The sequence below is a fragment of the Pinus tabuliformis genome, chromosome 9, assembly GCF_031772625.1.
Source record: "Pinus tabuliformis cultivar Carrire ecotype Pingquan chromosome 9, CPIR1, whole genome shotgun sequence".
Classification (NCBI taxonomy): Eukaryota; Viridiplantae; Streptophyta; class Pinopsida; order Pinales; family Pinaceae; genus Pinus; species Pinus tabuliformis.
Window position 1 is genome coordinate 1,937,425,409 of NC_142307.1, and position 16,608 is coordinate 1,937,442,016.

General features: G+C 35.6%; 1 protein-coding gene across 2 annotated transcripts; it reads left to right on the plus strand.

Annotated features, from left to right (window-relative positions):
* The first annotated feature begins 478 nt into the window (after positions 1–478).
* LOC149156712 (pinosylvin synthase-like) lies at positions 479–7,823 on the plus strand. Of its 2 annotated transcripts, none has more exons than XM_089438448.1 (2): positions 479–770; positions 6,631–7,823. In XM_089438448.1, the coding sequence occupies exons 1-2, from the start codon at positions 551–553 to the stop codon at positions 7,623–7,625; spliced, it is 1,215 nt and encodes a 404-aa protein (XP_089294574.1). In that variant the 5' UTR covers positions 479–550; the 3' UTR covers positions 7,626–7,823. The 2 variants fall into 2 exon arrangements, with proteins under 2 accessions (XP_089294574.1, XP_089294573.1); XM_089438447.1 differs by lacking the exon at positions 479–770 and adding an exon at positions 5,522–5,749.
* Positions 7,824–16,608: the final 8,785 nt, after the last annotated feature.

Sequence of the window (16,608 nt, forward strand, 5' to 3'; positions counted from 1 at the left end):
CAATTCTATTGTGAAATAATTTATAAGATAAAGGAATAAGTGAAGTGTGTCTAGTAAAAAGAGGAGAAAACATGAGAGAGATCCATTTTAAGTGATATGGTTGGTGTTGACCCAAGATATTCAAACAAAGCATTGTTATGATAAGCCATCATATTAAACTATGATATTAATAAACCATGGTATTAGACTATAGAATCCATGGTATGAGAGAGATCCATTTTAAATGATATGGTTGATGTTGACCCAAGATATTCAAACAAAGCATTATTGTTATGATAAGCCAAGCCATCATAGTAGACTATGATATTAATAAACCATAGTATTAGACTGTAAAAGCTGATGGTATTGGACTAATTGGTCCATTCCATTATATTATATTGATACATTATATTATATAATAATGATCTATACTCATATTTATGTGTATAAAAATAGGTATAGATTTAGAGATTCTTACAGCTATTCGACCAACAAAGTAAATATTGAGATTTGTTGTCTAGGGTTTGGTACTACGCTTAACCTCCTCATAGCATAGCATAGCATAGCAGAGATGGGCGCCGAAGCTTTTCCTCGTAGCATAGCAGAGATGGGAGGCGTTGATTTGGAAGGTTTCAGGGAGTTGCAGAGGGCAGATGGCTTCGCTTCGATCCTTGCTATCGGCACTGCCAATCCACCCAATGCTGTGGATCAGAGCACATATCCAGATTACTACTTTCGAATCACCGGTAACGAGCATAACACAGAGCTCAAGGATAAGTTCAAGCGAATATGTAAGTTTCAGTTTCAGTTTCAGTTTCTGTTTCTGTTTCTTCATGAATCAATCATGTGAACAAATATTATTCTATTCTCGTTAAAAAAACCTGAACCTGTTTTCTTTCATGCGAACAAGTATTATTCTATTCTCGTTACAAAAACCTTTCATGTGAATGTGAAGAAGAAATATTATAATTCTGAAATCTGCAATACTTAATCAATATTAGCGTAGCGTCACTTTTCAAATTTAGACTCAAACAAGTGAGAGATTCCGAAATCTGCACTGCCTCTGCCTCTGCCTCAATGTTAGGCGTCACTTTTCAGATTTAGAGTCAAACAAACAAGTGAGAGATTCCGAAATCTGCACTGCTTCAATGTCAGCGTCACTTTTCAAATTTAAATTTAGTGGCTGTCACTTTTTATTATGTTACTCAAATGATTGAATTAAATTACAATATAGGAATGGTTTAGTTACTTAAATGATTGAATTAAATTACAATCTCGGAATGGAATGGTTTAGTTAGTGACTATAACGTTTTTTTTTATATCACGTACATAACTAAATTTCAATATGGTAATCGTTTATCAAATTTAGTGAGTGTTCTAATTAGTTATTGTACACCAGTTCCTTGGAATGACATCCAGGGTATGATAAAATAAGTGTACCCACTCCAATTGAGGCTCTTCTCCATAGGCTTGGACCCATCTGGTAAGGTGCATGTGCAGGTCATCATGTCCATCGTATTTCTTAGTTATTCATAGTTCTGGCTTCCCAAATCTTATCTGCATCATGCGCCTGCAGCCGCGCCAATCTTCAAAGGTTCCTTCATGTGTACCCCACCAACGTGAAGGGGTGCGCGCAATGCCCATCTCAATGCATCAAACCATTGGTGCTTTGGTACCACGCTTTCAAACTTGGTCAGAAATTCATCTACTACTGTCAGCCCATCATACATCGGCAGTTCGCGATCCTGAGCTCTGACGCAATATAGTGACTTAGTCATCATATTGTAGTTTAACGTGGTTACTCCATTCAACCGATTATGCCACCACTTGTCTTCCTCATCTGAATCTTCGGTGTAGGACTCTGCATGCCCCCACAATATTCTTCCTTCCACAGTCAGATTGACCCAATCTTGATTTCGTGTAGTAATTTTGTAGATACAATCTAATTCATCATCACTTCCTTTGTCGCACACAGGTTCAGTGTAATGTGGTCCTTCAGTCGGGTCTAGCAGAATGACTACGTGGAGTGACTTCTCAAATATCATTTTCCACTTCTTTAAATTAATAACCCCATTCATATCAGTGGCCCAGTCTATCCCTAACAACGTAGGATAAGGGTCACTTTCATCCACGATTTCCATTACCTCAAAGTCTGTTTGGGTGCTCACGCCTTCTATATCTACTGTAATTCCTTACAGTCTTCCCATGGGCAGGATCTTCTGTTGGTTTTCCATCCACAATTGAATAGGAGACCATTGTAGTGTGGGCTTGCCCATGCGCTCCCAAGTCTGTTTAGGTAGTAAATTTGCATCTGAGCCCAAGTCCAGAAGGATCTGATCCATCTCATAGTCGCCAATCTATGTCGTTAATTGCATTTCCCACCCAGTCTGCAAAGCATGTTTAACCAATTTTCGGACCACGCAAGGTTCACCCGACCCTGTGCACCTAGTTATCAACTCTTGTAATCCTTTAACTGCCCTATTGTCGTGAAGCAATTTCACGCATGTCTCTAAAAAGGTAGTTAGCATCGAGGGATCCCTTTCGATCTCAGGTTGATCCTTACTACCTAGGGTAGAGACCTCCATGAAGCTCTTCCTAGCTTCCAAATCTGCCTCCTTGAGAACCCCGACATCATCCTTGGTTACTTTCCTCTTATCCTCCCCTATAGTTGCGCCACTTCTGAGCACCATGTTTACGTTAGGGTCTTCCTCGCGCGGTTCGGCCCTCATCATTTGGAATTTTTGCGTCATCGTAGGTTGTGCTGCCCTCACGTATCTGTGCTATCAATGTGGGGAAATCTATCATTTCATGATCGAACTGCTCGCAGTAAGGGCACAATATTCTAGTCGGGTTGGTACATTCCTCCGCGTAGTGTCCTCGTCCTCCACAGTTGTAACATATTAGCTGCCTCTATTTTCTTCATTTTCCATTATTTTCCTTCAATTTCCTCCTCACATGCAAAATGTGACCTTTCACCTACTTTTCCTCCTAATTTCCATTATTTTCATAGATAAATGTGCCAAAATACCTTTTTTCCTCTTTAATGTCTTAGCCATTGCCTTTTCCAATTTCCTTAGCCATAAACAACAAAATGAACACCCCCTAAGATGTCTTGCTCACCATTCAGCTTGGAATACGTGTCCCATCATCCGTGGTATTTATATATTTTTACATGGAATTTTCACCAGGGTTGTTCCAATAATAATGTTTTCATGCAGCCCATTTATATCTTAACAGTATGAATGGAAGCGACAATAGATTGTAATAGACTCTAAACTATTAAAATCCTTTGGCTGCATAAAATAATGTATAAAATATGATTGCTATGTTACCATCTAATTGTTGTGTATAATTTTCTTTTATTTCTGGTGTATGTGAGAACATGTTGCATGACCTCTTGAGAGCGACTTGATGGAGAATCTCTCATCCTTATTTTTCTAAAAGGTTTCATGGATTTTAAATTTTAGACATTTACATTAACTTTAAAACTTAAATAATATTAATCATATCTTACTTAATTAAAAAATAGGTTATACATTATAATTTAAATAGATTTAATAGTTAAGAAAATGATCATTTTTAATATCTCTCTCTCTCTCTCTCTCTCTCTATATATATATATATATATATAATTTCAAATTAATAGATCCACCTACCATATAACATTTATGTAAATTAATATTTTTTTATTAAATTCTTCAATTCTATTATTATAATTAAATATATAATTTTACCCAATTTGAAAATATGTATCAATAATAAATGGTTACAAAATATAAATAGCCTAACATATTATATTTAAAATATTTTTATTTAGTTGATCGGTTTAAAAATAAAATGTATCAATAGAAAATGATTCCGAAATATTAGAAACCATTAGAAACCATAAAACATGATATTTAGAATATTTTTATAAACCTTAAAAAATATATATATATATATATATATATATATATATATATATATATAATAAAAATACCCACATTTTATTAATATTTTGACTATATAAAACATATTTATAATTATAATATTAATAAATAGGCTTTATGATAAACATATTCATTTTTACTTATCAATAAATTAAAATATAAATATTGCTCAATAATATTATAAATTTTTTATAAAATTTAAGATTAGTTTATTATTCAAAATAAATATATTTCATGGTGCATATTTCCACTTTCAATGAGTAGTTTGACATACTTGTTTTTTAAAACTGTCACTCAACTAATCAATAATTGGATCTAATTGTAATTTTTCACATATAAACATCATTTAAACTATTTTAACATGAAGAATTTCTAAAAGTAGATAATTGAATCCCATTGTAATTTTTCACATATAAACATCATTTAAACTATTTTAACATCAAGAATTTCTAAAAGTAGATAATTGAATCTCATTGTAATTTTTCACATATAAACATCATTTAAACTATTTTAACATCAACAATTTCTAAAAGTAGAGACAATCATTCCAATACTCAAGAGACCAATGCCCAAAATGAACTTCATGGATAAACAAACTAAATACATACAGAAAAGAAAGGAACTTCATAGAGATATAATGAATATCCTAAAGGCTTTTTCACGTGTTTCATGTTCTCCCACCCATGCTTGAAAACAATTAATAGAATGTTAAAAGAAATAAGTAGATTTAATTATATAGATATATCATTAATTTTATAAATTTAAATGTATTATTTATTTTATTTAAAGAAAACAATTAAATTTAAGAAATGCTAAAATAATTTAAAAACAATAAAGATAAATGAATTAAAATAGATAATAAGATAATTGTTTTATTGTATTTCCTAAAACAATAAAAGGTTTTATCATAATTTACTTGTCAAATCAATAGGCATGACAATTATTACTGGAAGTCATCACCATTATTCAAGTAAAGCAATGGCACTTAGAATGACTTATTAGTACTCCATAAAGGGGTAGGATTTAGCTCTTACAAAAAAGATTTTTATTTCAAAAAAGTAAAAGTAATTATTTATATCCTCTTGAATTGAAGATTTTGATTTATAACAATTCTATTGTGAAATAATTTATAAGATAAAGGAATAAGTGAAGTGTGTCCAGTAAAAAGAGGAGAAAACATGAGAGAGATCCATTTTAAGTGATATGGTTGGTGTTGACCCAAGATATTCAAACAAAGCATTGTTATGATAAGCCATCATATTAGACTATGATATTAATAAACCATGGTATTAGACTATAGAAGCCATGGTATGAGAGAGATCCATTTTAAGTGATATGGTTGATGTTGACCCAAGATATTCAAACAAAGCATTATTGTTATGATAAGCCAAGCCATCATAGTAGACTATGATATTAATAAACCATGGTATTAGACTGTAAAAGCTGATGGTATTGGACAAATTGGTCCATTCCATTCCATTATATTATATTGATACATTATATTATATAATAATGATTTATATGAGTATAAAAATAGCTATAGATTTAGAGATTCTTATAGCTATTCGACCAACAAAGTAAAGTAGAGTAAAGTAAATATTGAGATTTGTTGTCCAGGGTTTGGTACTACGCTTAACCTCCTCATAGCATAGCAGAGATGGGGGGCGTTGATTTTGAAGGTTTCAGGAAGTTGCAGAGGGCAGATGGCTTCGCTTCGATCCTTGCTATCGGCACTGCCAATCCACCCAATGCTGTGGATCAGAGCACATATCCAGATTACTACTTTCGAATCACCGGTAACGAGCATAACACAGAGCTCAAGGATAAGTTCAAGCGAATATGTAAGTTTCAGTTTCAGTTTCAGTTTCTGTTTCTGTTTCTGTTTCTTCATGAATCAATCATGTGAACAAATATTATTCTATTCTCGTTACAAAAACCTGAACCTGTTTTCTTTCATGCGAACAAGTATTATTCTATTCTCGTTACAAAAACCTTTCATGTGAATGTGAAGAAGAAATATTATTCTGAAATCTGCAATACTTAATCAATATTAGCGTAGCGTCACTTTTCAAATTTAGACTCAAACAAGTGAGAGATTCCGAAATCTGCACTGCCTCTGCCTCTGCCTCTGCCTCAATGTTAGGCGTCACTTTTCAGATTTAGAGTCAAACAAACAAGTGAGAGATTCCGAAATCTGCACTGCTTCAATGTCGGCGTCACTTTTCAAATTTAAATTTAGTGGCTGTCACTTTTTATTATGTTACTCAAATGATTGAATTAAATTACAATATAGGAATGGTTTAGTTACTTAAATGATTGAATTAAATTACAATCTCGGAATGGAATGGTTTAGTTAGTGACTATAACGTTTTTTTTTATATCACGTACATAACTAAATTTCAATATGGTAATCGTTTATCAAATTTAGTGAGTGTTCTAATTAGTTATTGTTAAGGTAGAATTATATGTGAAATTATTATTATCATTAATTTAATGCTGGTTAATTCAAATTATATATAATATTTAGTTTTAAAAAATAAATATTTATATTTTAATATTATAAAAATTTAATTAAATTATAAAGATTTTTAATATTATTAGAAAAATAATATTTTCCAGATATTAAGTTGATTATAACTTAAAACTATTGATTATCATCCAAGATTTTGGATACAAAAATGATGTTAGTTTTTCTAATCATCATACATATGGCTCCATGCAGGTGAAAGGTCAGCAATAAAACAAAGATACATGTACCTGACGGAGGAGATTCTCAAGAAGAATCCCGATGTGTGCGCGTTCGTGGAGGTGCCATCGTTGGACGCACGGCAGGCGATGTTGGCTATGGAGGTGCCCCGGCTGGCAAAAGAGGCTGCTGAAAAGGCCATTCAGGAGTGGGGGCAGTCCAAGTCTGGGATCACTCATCTCATATTTTGCAGCACAACGACTCCGGATCTACCCGGAGCAGACTTTGAGGTAGCCAAGTTGCTCGGGCTGCACCCGAGTGTGAAGAGAGTGGGCGTGTTCCAACATGGCTGCTTCGCCGGAGGCACCGTTCTTCGACTGGCGAAAGACCTTGCCGAAAACAATCGAGGAGCTCGGGTGCTGGTCATCTGCAGTGAAACCACCGCCGTTACCTTCCGTGGACCCTCCGAGACTCACCTGGACAGCCTGGTGGGGCAAGCTCTGTTTGGCGACGGTGCGTCTGCCCTCATCGTGGGAGCCGATCCCATCCCTCAAGTGGAGAAGCCCTGTTTCGAAATCGTTTGGACATCCCAGACAGTTGTTCCCGACAGCGACGGAGCCATCGGTGGGAAGGTGAGAGAGGTCGGACTGACCTTCCAACTCAAAGGCGCGGTTCCGGATCTTATCTCTGCCAACATTGAAAACTGTCTGGTGGAGGCGTTCAGTCAGTTCAAAATATCCGACTGGAACAAGTTGTTCTGGGTTGTTCATCCCGGAGGACGTGCCATCCTTGATCGGGTGGAGGCCAAGCTCAATCTGGATCCCACAAAACTGATACCCACCAGGCACGTTATGAGCGAGTACGGAAACATGTCGAGTGCCTGCGTCCACTTCATATTGGACGAGATGAGGAAGGCGTCTCGACAAAACGGATGTTCAACCAACGGAGAGGGATTGGAAGTGGGAGTCCTGTTTGGATTCGGGCCGGGCCTCACCATTGAAACAATCATTCTAAAGAGCATTCCCCTTTAACAATTAAACTACTTTCACACAGAATCGAAGTAGCTAATGTTAAGAATAAATGTGAGCAGGCTCATAGAGTGTTTCTCCAACTATCTATTTTTACTCAGGAGTAAATTTAATTATGTGACCTGGATATAATTATAATTATAATTATAATGATGTATAGTTTGAGTGGATTTAATGATTCTTCACATGTGTTTTTTTTCCTCTTAAAAGGTCATAGATGCAAATCTTAAAGGGTGAAGTATGTACATCTCTTATAAATTTAAGTAGACAAATTGTTGTGTAGGAAAAAATCTCATAAGCTTGTCATGACTAATCCTTTCTCTCCTATTTAACCTGGAAGTATGTACAAAATTTAAGTTGCCAAATTACTAGCATGGAAAAAATATCATATTTACATTTTTAATAAATTTAAGTTGACAAATTAGTGGGCATGGAAGAAATATCATATACTTGCTAGGTCTCTCATTTAAGGTTAAATTTGATTACTCTCCCTATAATGTTTCCTTTTAATTAAATTGTTATTTTTAAAAATTCAATTGCATAATAAATCCATTCTCATAAATATCTAAATAATCACAACTACTAAATCAAAACCAACAACACGGCTGCTAGTACTACTTCCCACTTATTCAAGATTAACTTCTTCCCTTCAAATTCCTTCACACAACATATTAAATCACTAAGAAGAGAAAGATAGTCATCAAAACACTTACCCCATGATACACCTCACATTACTAATATCAAACCAGCATAGATCCATCATAATCTAGGATCTATTAAGTGCAAAAAAAAAACCAAATTTTTAGAGGTACAAACCTTTTAAAAAATATATTTTGCTACCAAATTGTAAAAGAACCAAACTGTATTACCTAATTTCAATTTAGGGAAATTTGATACCTACCCAAAATAAAAGATGAGTAAACGTTAAAAAAATATATTTTGAACGTACCAGCATAACTTAACTTTTTGAAGCCTTCTGTTTGCTATAGTTCCAAATTTTAAGTGAAATTTTTGATTTTTAGTTAATAAAATTCATAACTACCCAAAATAAAAAATGAGTGAATGTAAAAAATTATTTTGAAAGCATAACTTCGATTTGCTAGAGTTCCAAATTTTAAATAAAATTTTTGATATTTAGTTCATAAAATATATTTACTCATTTTACACCCTCACTAAATTGAAATTGTGGAAAGGAGATCTTAAGCGATCTCTGTGGAGAACAGAACCTCCAAATTTGACCACAAGAGGACTGAGGACGGCATAGTTGAAAACCGCCTCATATTGATATTGCTATTGATATTGAGTGTCCAGAACCGCCAAATTTATTGATATTGACGGTGGAGAACAGAACCTCCAAATTTGACCAGAGGAGGGAGGACGTCAAAGACTAAGACTAAGACTTGACATGTAATTATTTCCGTACGTAAACTCCTCCATCCATGTACGTACGTCACTGATGCCTTTTCCATGGACATGTAATTATTTTAATATTCCACGTGTTTAATTGGTTCCGTACGTAAACTCCTCCTTTTCCTCTTGACACCGACCGACTTGATGGATAATCTGATTTACACTCTCCTCTCCTGGGAGTATGTATGAATATTCAAAATCCACACGTTTCTGAATTATAGTCTCCTCTCCTGGAGTATGTATTCTGAATTAGTCTCCTCTCCTGGAATATTCAAAACCCATTCATCCACGAAATATGGATTTAAAATTTTAGATATTTACATTATTTTTAAAAATGTGGTACCTTATTTATTTAACATTATAATTTATAATTTAAAGAAAGGATATGTAATTTAAAGAAGTTTAATGGTTAGCAAAATGTGTTTTAAATTCCAAGAGGATACAATTTCACTGTATATTTCTTTCTTTCTTAATAAAATGTTATAGTTTTAAGGCTATGTACTTCTTTATAAATTTTAAATTTTTACCATCAAAACACCACTCCACTTTCATAAATAAACAGAGAGATAATTCAATATCAAATTGACCACTATTACTAAAGTTAGTTGGATATCAAATTCACTGCAATTACTAAAGAAATAATGCCATTGTGACCACTAATGACTAAACATTTATAGGAAATAAGTTCAACTAAATATGTTTTCCACCTATTATAGGTTGTGGAACACTCCTACATGACCTTCGTGATCATCCACATCCACACTTAGTCTCATAAAAAAGTAAAAGATGTTTCTTTTCTTTTTGTGACTTCCCCTTAATCATGTATGCTACCATCTCCATGCTAGATGTCAATATTGGCCACTACTAAAACTTGATAAATATCAACTACATATCCCACAATGTAGAAGAGGGGAAAAAATATACTAAAATTACTAAAGAAAAAGACCAAGGTACAATATAAACATTATTTACAGGTCCCATTAAGGCATGGGGGCTTCACTCAATGAACCTCTAACATATTGTGTGCGTTCGTGTCATACTAAACAATACCCTTAATTTGACTACATATTGGGAAATACCTCTAAAAATCACATTATTTAACCCCTTAGAAATATGAACCCAATACACCTTCCCAATTTAGAAAACCCCTACTTTCACTCGATATTGTAGGTATCCTAATATTTTTTATACCCTTTTTTTATTTTTTGATTAATTTTGAGGTCCATATTTTATATATATCAATATAAAAATCCTTTACCCCCTATATATCCCCCAATATATTATGTTATTGTTTCCTCAATATATATCCCCCAATATGAACCCATGTGGTATGGTATTGCTCCTCACTGAAGCCACATGTACTAAGGTAACCAAACTAGTAGCATAAACTCAAAACTTTGATATTGGATCTATTGTCTAATAATCATATAACATAAAATAGTAAGGAAAAACTATATAAATAGCATTGCATGGACTATCAAGTATAACTAAGTTGAAAAACAAAACATGGATTAAGTCTTAAGCTCTAAGTAGATTCATTCAGTTATCTTGAGGGTTTGGCTCAGTGGTTGTGGGTTGTCACTAGTAACCAATGATGAAGAATCAGTTCCAATAATCTTCTTTATCAGTAGGTTGAATTTTTTATCTACTCTTTTCTATCAAATGCTAAATTGAGTGCCGATGTAAATAGTATGTAACATCCCCCAACACATCATAAAAAATTTACTATGTATAATTATGTTTGACTTAGCTGCACATCGTCATTGAAACCATTATGAATTTTTTGTACCGTGATTGGAATCATGCCCACAGGGATATAAATTTTTTATTATATTAAACTCTTACCCTAGCTCATGTGAACTAATACTTCTCAAGTAAGCATACTATATATGTTGTCTGAGTAAATATAATTGGTTACATCCCCTTAAAAACTATACAATGCATGATGTCTAAACCTACGGTTCTCAAGATGCTCTTAACTTTTATGTTTCATTTCGACTTGTGATAATCTTTGAGTATACAATGGGAAGGTTCGAGACAGTTTAACTCTCAAGGATATAGTCATACTGAGCTGATTAGACGTGAGAAACTTATCATTGTGATTGTCATCGATGCCCTAAGGTTAAATCAAATGACTCAGATTTGGGGTGGGCAGTTGAGGGAAGCTACCCCCCCTTCCCCTCCACTGCAATGTTGGCTCATTCACGCTTCACATCCTTGCTCCATCGAACCCTGCATGTTGGTATTTCAAACACTAACGAAGATTGGTTGCTTATGTACTCTTTCCATTGTTCCTTCGCACAAGGGGAATACTACCAGGAATGAAATTAAGTCGCACAAGAGGAATACTACCAGGAATGAAATTAAGTGTTGATATTTCGATTGTTTCTTTGACTTTGTTTTGGTATAGGGTTTGCCCAAAATTTGAGCGTTTATTTGATTTGCAGAGCTGGTAACCCTTGTCTACTCATATGTTTTCTTGAACACAAAATTCAGATTAGAACCCTGGTGCTTCGCCATTACGGTACTAAAGGATGAAGTGTAGTTTATATATTTCTATTGTGACTTGTAACCCTTCCAAACAGATTTAGCTTGAACCAATGGTTCTTTTACGATTTCCAGGGTGTAGGAATAATGAGTGAGCTTGGGCTTCTTATCGACAACCATTGAGGTTGTGTTTCAAAATTTTCTCATGCCAAGGTAAAAAAAAATTAAAGGTTCATTTTGAAAGATGGTTTTTTGATACTATTTAATTTGTTCTAGCTTCAATCAGTTTATCATATCTAACCTATAATCCCTTTTAACTTGCAATGCGAAGACTACATATCATCGAGGAACCCTAAGGTGGGTGTTTTCTCGTGTTTTGGCTTGCATTTATATATATAATATGATTAGTAAGCCAAAACACGAGAAAACACCCACTATTTTTCTTTCAGGTGAGGTTACAAAAACCCTCTGTTGACAAATATTGGGATTACAATTACTTTGTTACCACTCTAGGGTTTACTCATTCAAACAATTTTTATTTTTTTTACTGTTACTTCTCCTCCAGTTTTTTGTGTGGATTTCCCTAAATTCGAATGTTATTTTCGAACTATGACTCAAATATTTGAGGTTATAATTCATGTGGAGTCTTTTTGGATCGAAGCTGTAAATTCTTTTTACACGGTTATAATATTTTTTCATGTGTTTTCTCTTTCTTGGACAAGACTAATTAAGGTTTTATTCCAAATGTAAATCCCCCCTCATAGAGGGTTTCTATCGTGGTGGGCCTGTACCCTGGCGTACTTTGGATTAATTCAGACCTGATGGGGTTTCCCTACATCTCGCACCCCGATCGGGGGTCTGGTCAAGTGTTTGGAGGCACTAAGAGTTGTGTCTCCTGTCTTGCTCCAGGATCACTTCCAAGGGCCTGAGCCTCCCATTCGTGGGTTGAAGCAGACAAGTTATCTCGAGAGGGTCATTTTGGTGAGCACACCCCCAATTTTCAAAGAAGTCCATAGTTCTCTAGTTATGGCTGAGATTGTCCCATTTAGCTCCCTAACTCAGTTTTTTAACCCCGTTGATTACTAACCTGGACTCTCCTTCCATTACAATATTCCTATATCCATAGCTTTGTGAAGGCCTTGTCGAACAACAACAAATTCGTATTCATTATTACTCGCATATTCATAGTGATCAGCATAGATTAGACGTGTTTTTGTCCCATAGTCTTGGAACAGGCCTCCAAGTCCTGCGGGACTCTGGTTTCCCTTCAATGCTCCGTCAAAACTTAAATTGATAATCCCTCTAGGGGGCAATGAAGTAATTGAGTGAGTCCATTCCCCTCGTGTTGAGCTTCCAGGAGGTTGGGGCAATCATCGCCAGTGATAGGTTCAGACAATGAAGAATTCTAGCCTCATGGGGAGCCACTTTCCAGTTGTCAGGGTGTCATTTATCTGCCATGATTATTTCCCATATGTTCTAGATGATCCCTTCCCAATCAACTTTCTAGGGAAGAGGGTGATTCTTAAATATTCCGCGGTTCCATTCTTTCCATATAGCCCATAGAGTTAACCCCAAGGTGATCCCCCAAGATCTGTTGAGTATTGGCTTGGAGAAGAGTCATGTTCATGATAAGAGGATAGTTTCTTGAATGCTATTCTTATCTTGATTCATTATTCCAAAGAGATCCTCCACCTATCGCCATTTTTTCTCAGCAAAGGGGCATCAATTTAGCATGTGTTACAGATCTTCATTTTTTTGTTTACAGAGGATGCAATATGAAGGTCCATATATAGCCCTTTGTTGAAGTTGGCCCCAGGTAAGAATTCTACCCCTGCAAACTAGCCATAAGAAGTAGGCCACCTTCGGTCACCAACCTCCTTTCCAAATCTTTTTCCAAATGAGATTGTGATGCCCCTGTTTCTGACCTATCCTGAGATCATATGCCTCCTTAATATTACAAGTGCCTTTTATAGTATATCCCCATCTTAGGATGTATGGTCCATTTAGGATAGAGAGTTTCCTAGAGTCTAGTTCCCTTTCCAGCTGGTTCCATTGTTCCGAATCAAGGGCCTGGTGCCAATCCATTTGTTCCTTCAATTTCCTCCATCCTTCACTAAACAATTCTTATTTCCAATATTGATCTACCATATGGAAGTTCCTTCCATTTGTGTATAGAAAGAGGTCGCTTAAGTCCTGTTTCCCAAGAATTTTACCTTGTTTCTTCCATGAGCCTTCCCAGAACAAGGTCGTTTTCCCATTTTTGATCTCCTAGAAGACATGTTGTTGTATGAGATCTCTGTTTTCGACTTCCATATTCAAAATTGCTAAGCCTTTAGGTGGGTCACGATATACGAGCATATATTATGTTCGTTTTGGCATGTTGTATTTTCGTGTCCATATTTTTTCTAGAGGTCGAGTTCGCCTCTTACCCAATGTCACTATACTTTGGCTCCCATTACTTGATTCAGAGTATAGGGGTCGCAGAAACACAAACCTCCTTCCATATTAGTCTTAGTTAGGTTTGGGTGTGATATCAAGTCCCACTTCTTTACTTTCTAGGCTCCTCCCCATAAGAACTTTTTAAAAATTTCCACCATCCTTGCGTAGGAGGTTTTTGGGGCTGCCATCCCTGAGAGCTGGTAGATTGGAATAGATTGGAGAACGACTTTGAGGAGGACCATCTAGCTATGCAAATTTAGGAATCTGAAGGCCCAACTACTGAGTTTCCCACTGATTTTTTGGACCAGAGATTGCCAACAAGAGGTTTTTAGAGAATTCACAAACAAGGGAATTCCAAGATATTTGGAGGGGAGAGATGCCAAAACCAAGAACCCGAGCAAGATATGAATAGATGGTCCCTGGGTTATTGAAATATGAATATGTATGATTTGTCATTATTTATCATAGTCCCTGAAGCATCCATAAAGGCTAGGAAGACCTCTTTTATTTGGTGAGATTCTCGCAGTGATACATGACAGAAAATCATGATATCATCCACGAATTATTGGTGGGTGATAGGGAGGTCATTGCCCCATAGTCTAAGACCCCTGAGATGAAAGGTTCAGGCTTATGTATTTAGATAATCACCTAAAACTTTTGTAGCAATGATGAAGAGGAACAAAGACATGGGATCGCCTTGGCGGAGGCCATGTGATGGGTTAAAGGTTCAGGTGGGGGATCCATTAATGATAATGGAGTACATGGGGGAGGACACCATAACATAGATCCAATTAATTCATCACTGATCAAACCCGAAGGAATTGAAAACATTGTTTGAGATAATCCAAATTTAATTAGTCATAGGCTGTAGAGAGGTCCAGTTTTATCATCATACCATGGAGTTTTTGATGCTTCAAGGAATGCACAATCTGCTGAGAGGTGAAAAATCCATATAGGATCTGTCGACCTTCCTTGTTGGTGATAAGGAACAACAATTCAAATTTGATAGGAAGTCTTATTTGATGAGGTGACATCCAAGTCAATAACCACGTTTAGAGGAAATAAGTTTAGTTAAATAATTTTTGCACCTCTTCTAAGTTGTGGAACACTCCTACATGACCTTGGTGATCATCCACATCCACATCCATGCTTAGTCTCATAAAAAATAAACTCAATGCCACTGTGACCACTCCTTCCTCCTATATTCAAAGTTATGTTCTTATGCTCTCCCTTATGCCTTTCATATATCAAATTAAAATATGAATGAATGTTTGGAATGCATATATGAAAAGATGAATGAATGTTAAAAAATATTTTGGATTGTACTTTCTTGTAGCACATAATTTTTTACGTTCTTTCCTCTTAATCCAATCAGGTGGAGGCAAAACCCAATCTGGATCCTATTAGTACTCCGTAATTTTTGAGGTTGCGGAAAAAATCACAGAGGTAACCACAGAACCACTTTCGAAACTGGGAATCTAGCCCTTCGAGTTTCAGAGGGGGATCTTTCTTTATGATTTAGCTTTGTTTCACTAAAGGTATTAGGCTATCTATTAAGTTCAGGTTTGGTTTTTTTGTGTTGTTGGGTTGAAACTGGGAAGTAAGGCCATTGGGCAAATGGAGTCACAGGTTTGTGGTGATCAAATACAGAGTTTACACGCTAAACTTACACGGAAGGTTAGGAAAATTCACTGGATCCTTTATGATATATGGTGTGAATGAGAGGAAAAGATTTAGAGATCTAATTAAAAACAGAGCAGTTAAGAATTCTGATTTTAATCTTTAGGGGAAAACAGAAAAATTATTCTTAAGCTAGAGACAGAGTGTACATTCAAACAAATTATGTTCTTTATCTTCTTAGAATAATTCAGATTTTAGAATCATATATGAGAATAAAAGGAAAACAAATTGACAAAGAGAGATGCACTTCACCAATAAAAATGACACAAGAATCCTATAATGATTGCACTGTATTACTAAAATTCCGATCAATGGTGGCTCTATGCCCTGCTTTACAATACAAGTCCTTTTCTTCAAACAAGTCCCAACACCTATTACTTCAATTGATGAATTATTGATACAGATTCTACAAAAAATATCTTCATGAAGTATTGATACAAATTATCCACAAACTATCCAGCCAGTCACCCAGTCAGCCAGCCTGCTGCTCACCCAGAAAACTACGCAGCTTTCATGAGTAGTCCCCTAGCTTCCCAGCATCCTGCTCAACTCAAAAACTACGCAAGGATGTTTAGCAGGCCATCCTCCCAACAATTGCATTTTTTTTGCCAACAACACTCCTACATTCTGCTGCCAGCTCGTTGAAAAAATGTGCGTTTTTTCTCGGCAAGCCTCCTACAGCCCGCTCCCATCTCCTCCGAGGAATTGCCTAGTTTTTGCTGCCAAGCCCCTCTACTGCCTACACTACTTCCCTCAAAAAATTGAGCAGATCTTCCTGCTAGTTGAGCTAGATCCCGCAGACAGTCACAATTGACCTGGATTGTCCATCTCAGTCTCTAAGTGACTTTTGCACAATTTTCAGAGGCAGTGCTTGGAGCCTGCATCCCAGCTTGAAATCTGCCATGCATAGTTTCATAAAATTGTCCTCTCTCCCGGTCACTTGCATACAAAAGAAAATGATAATGCATCA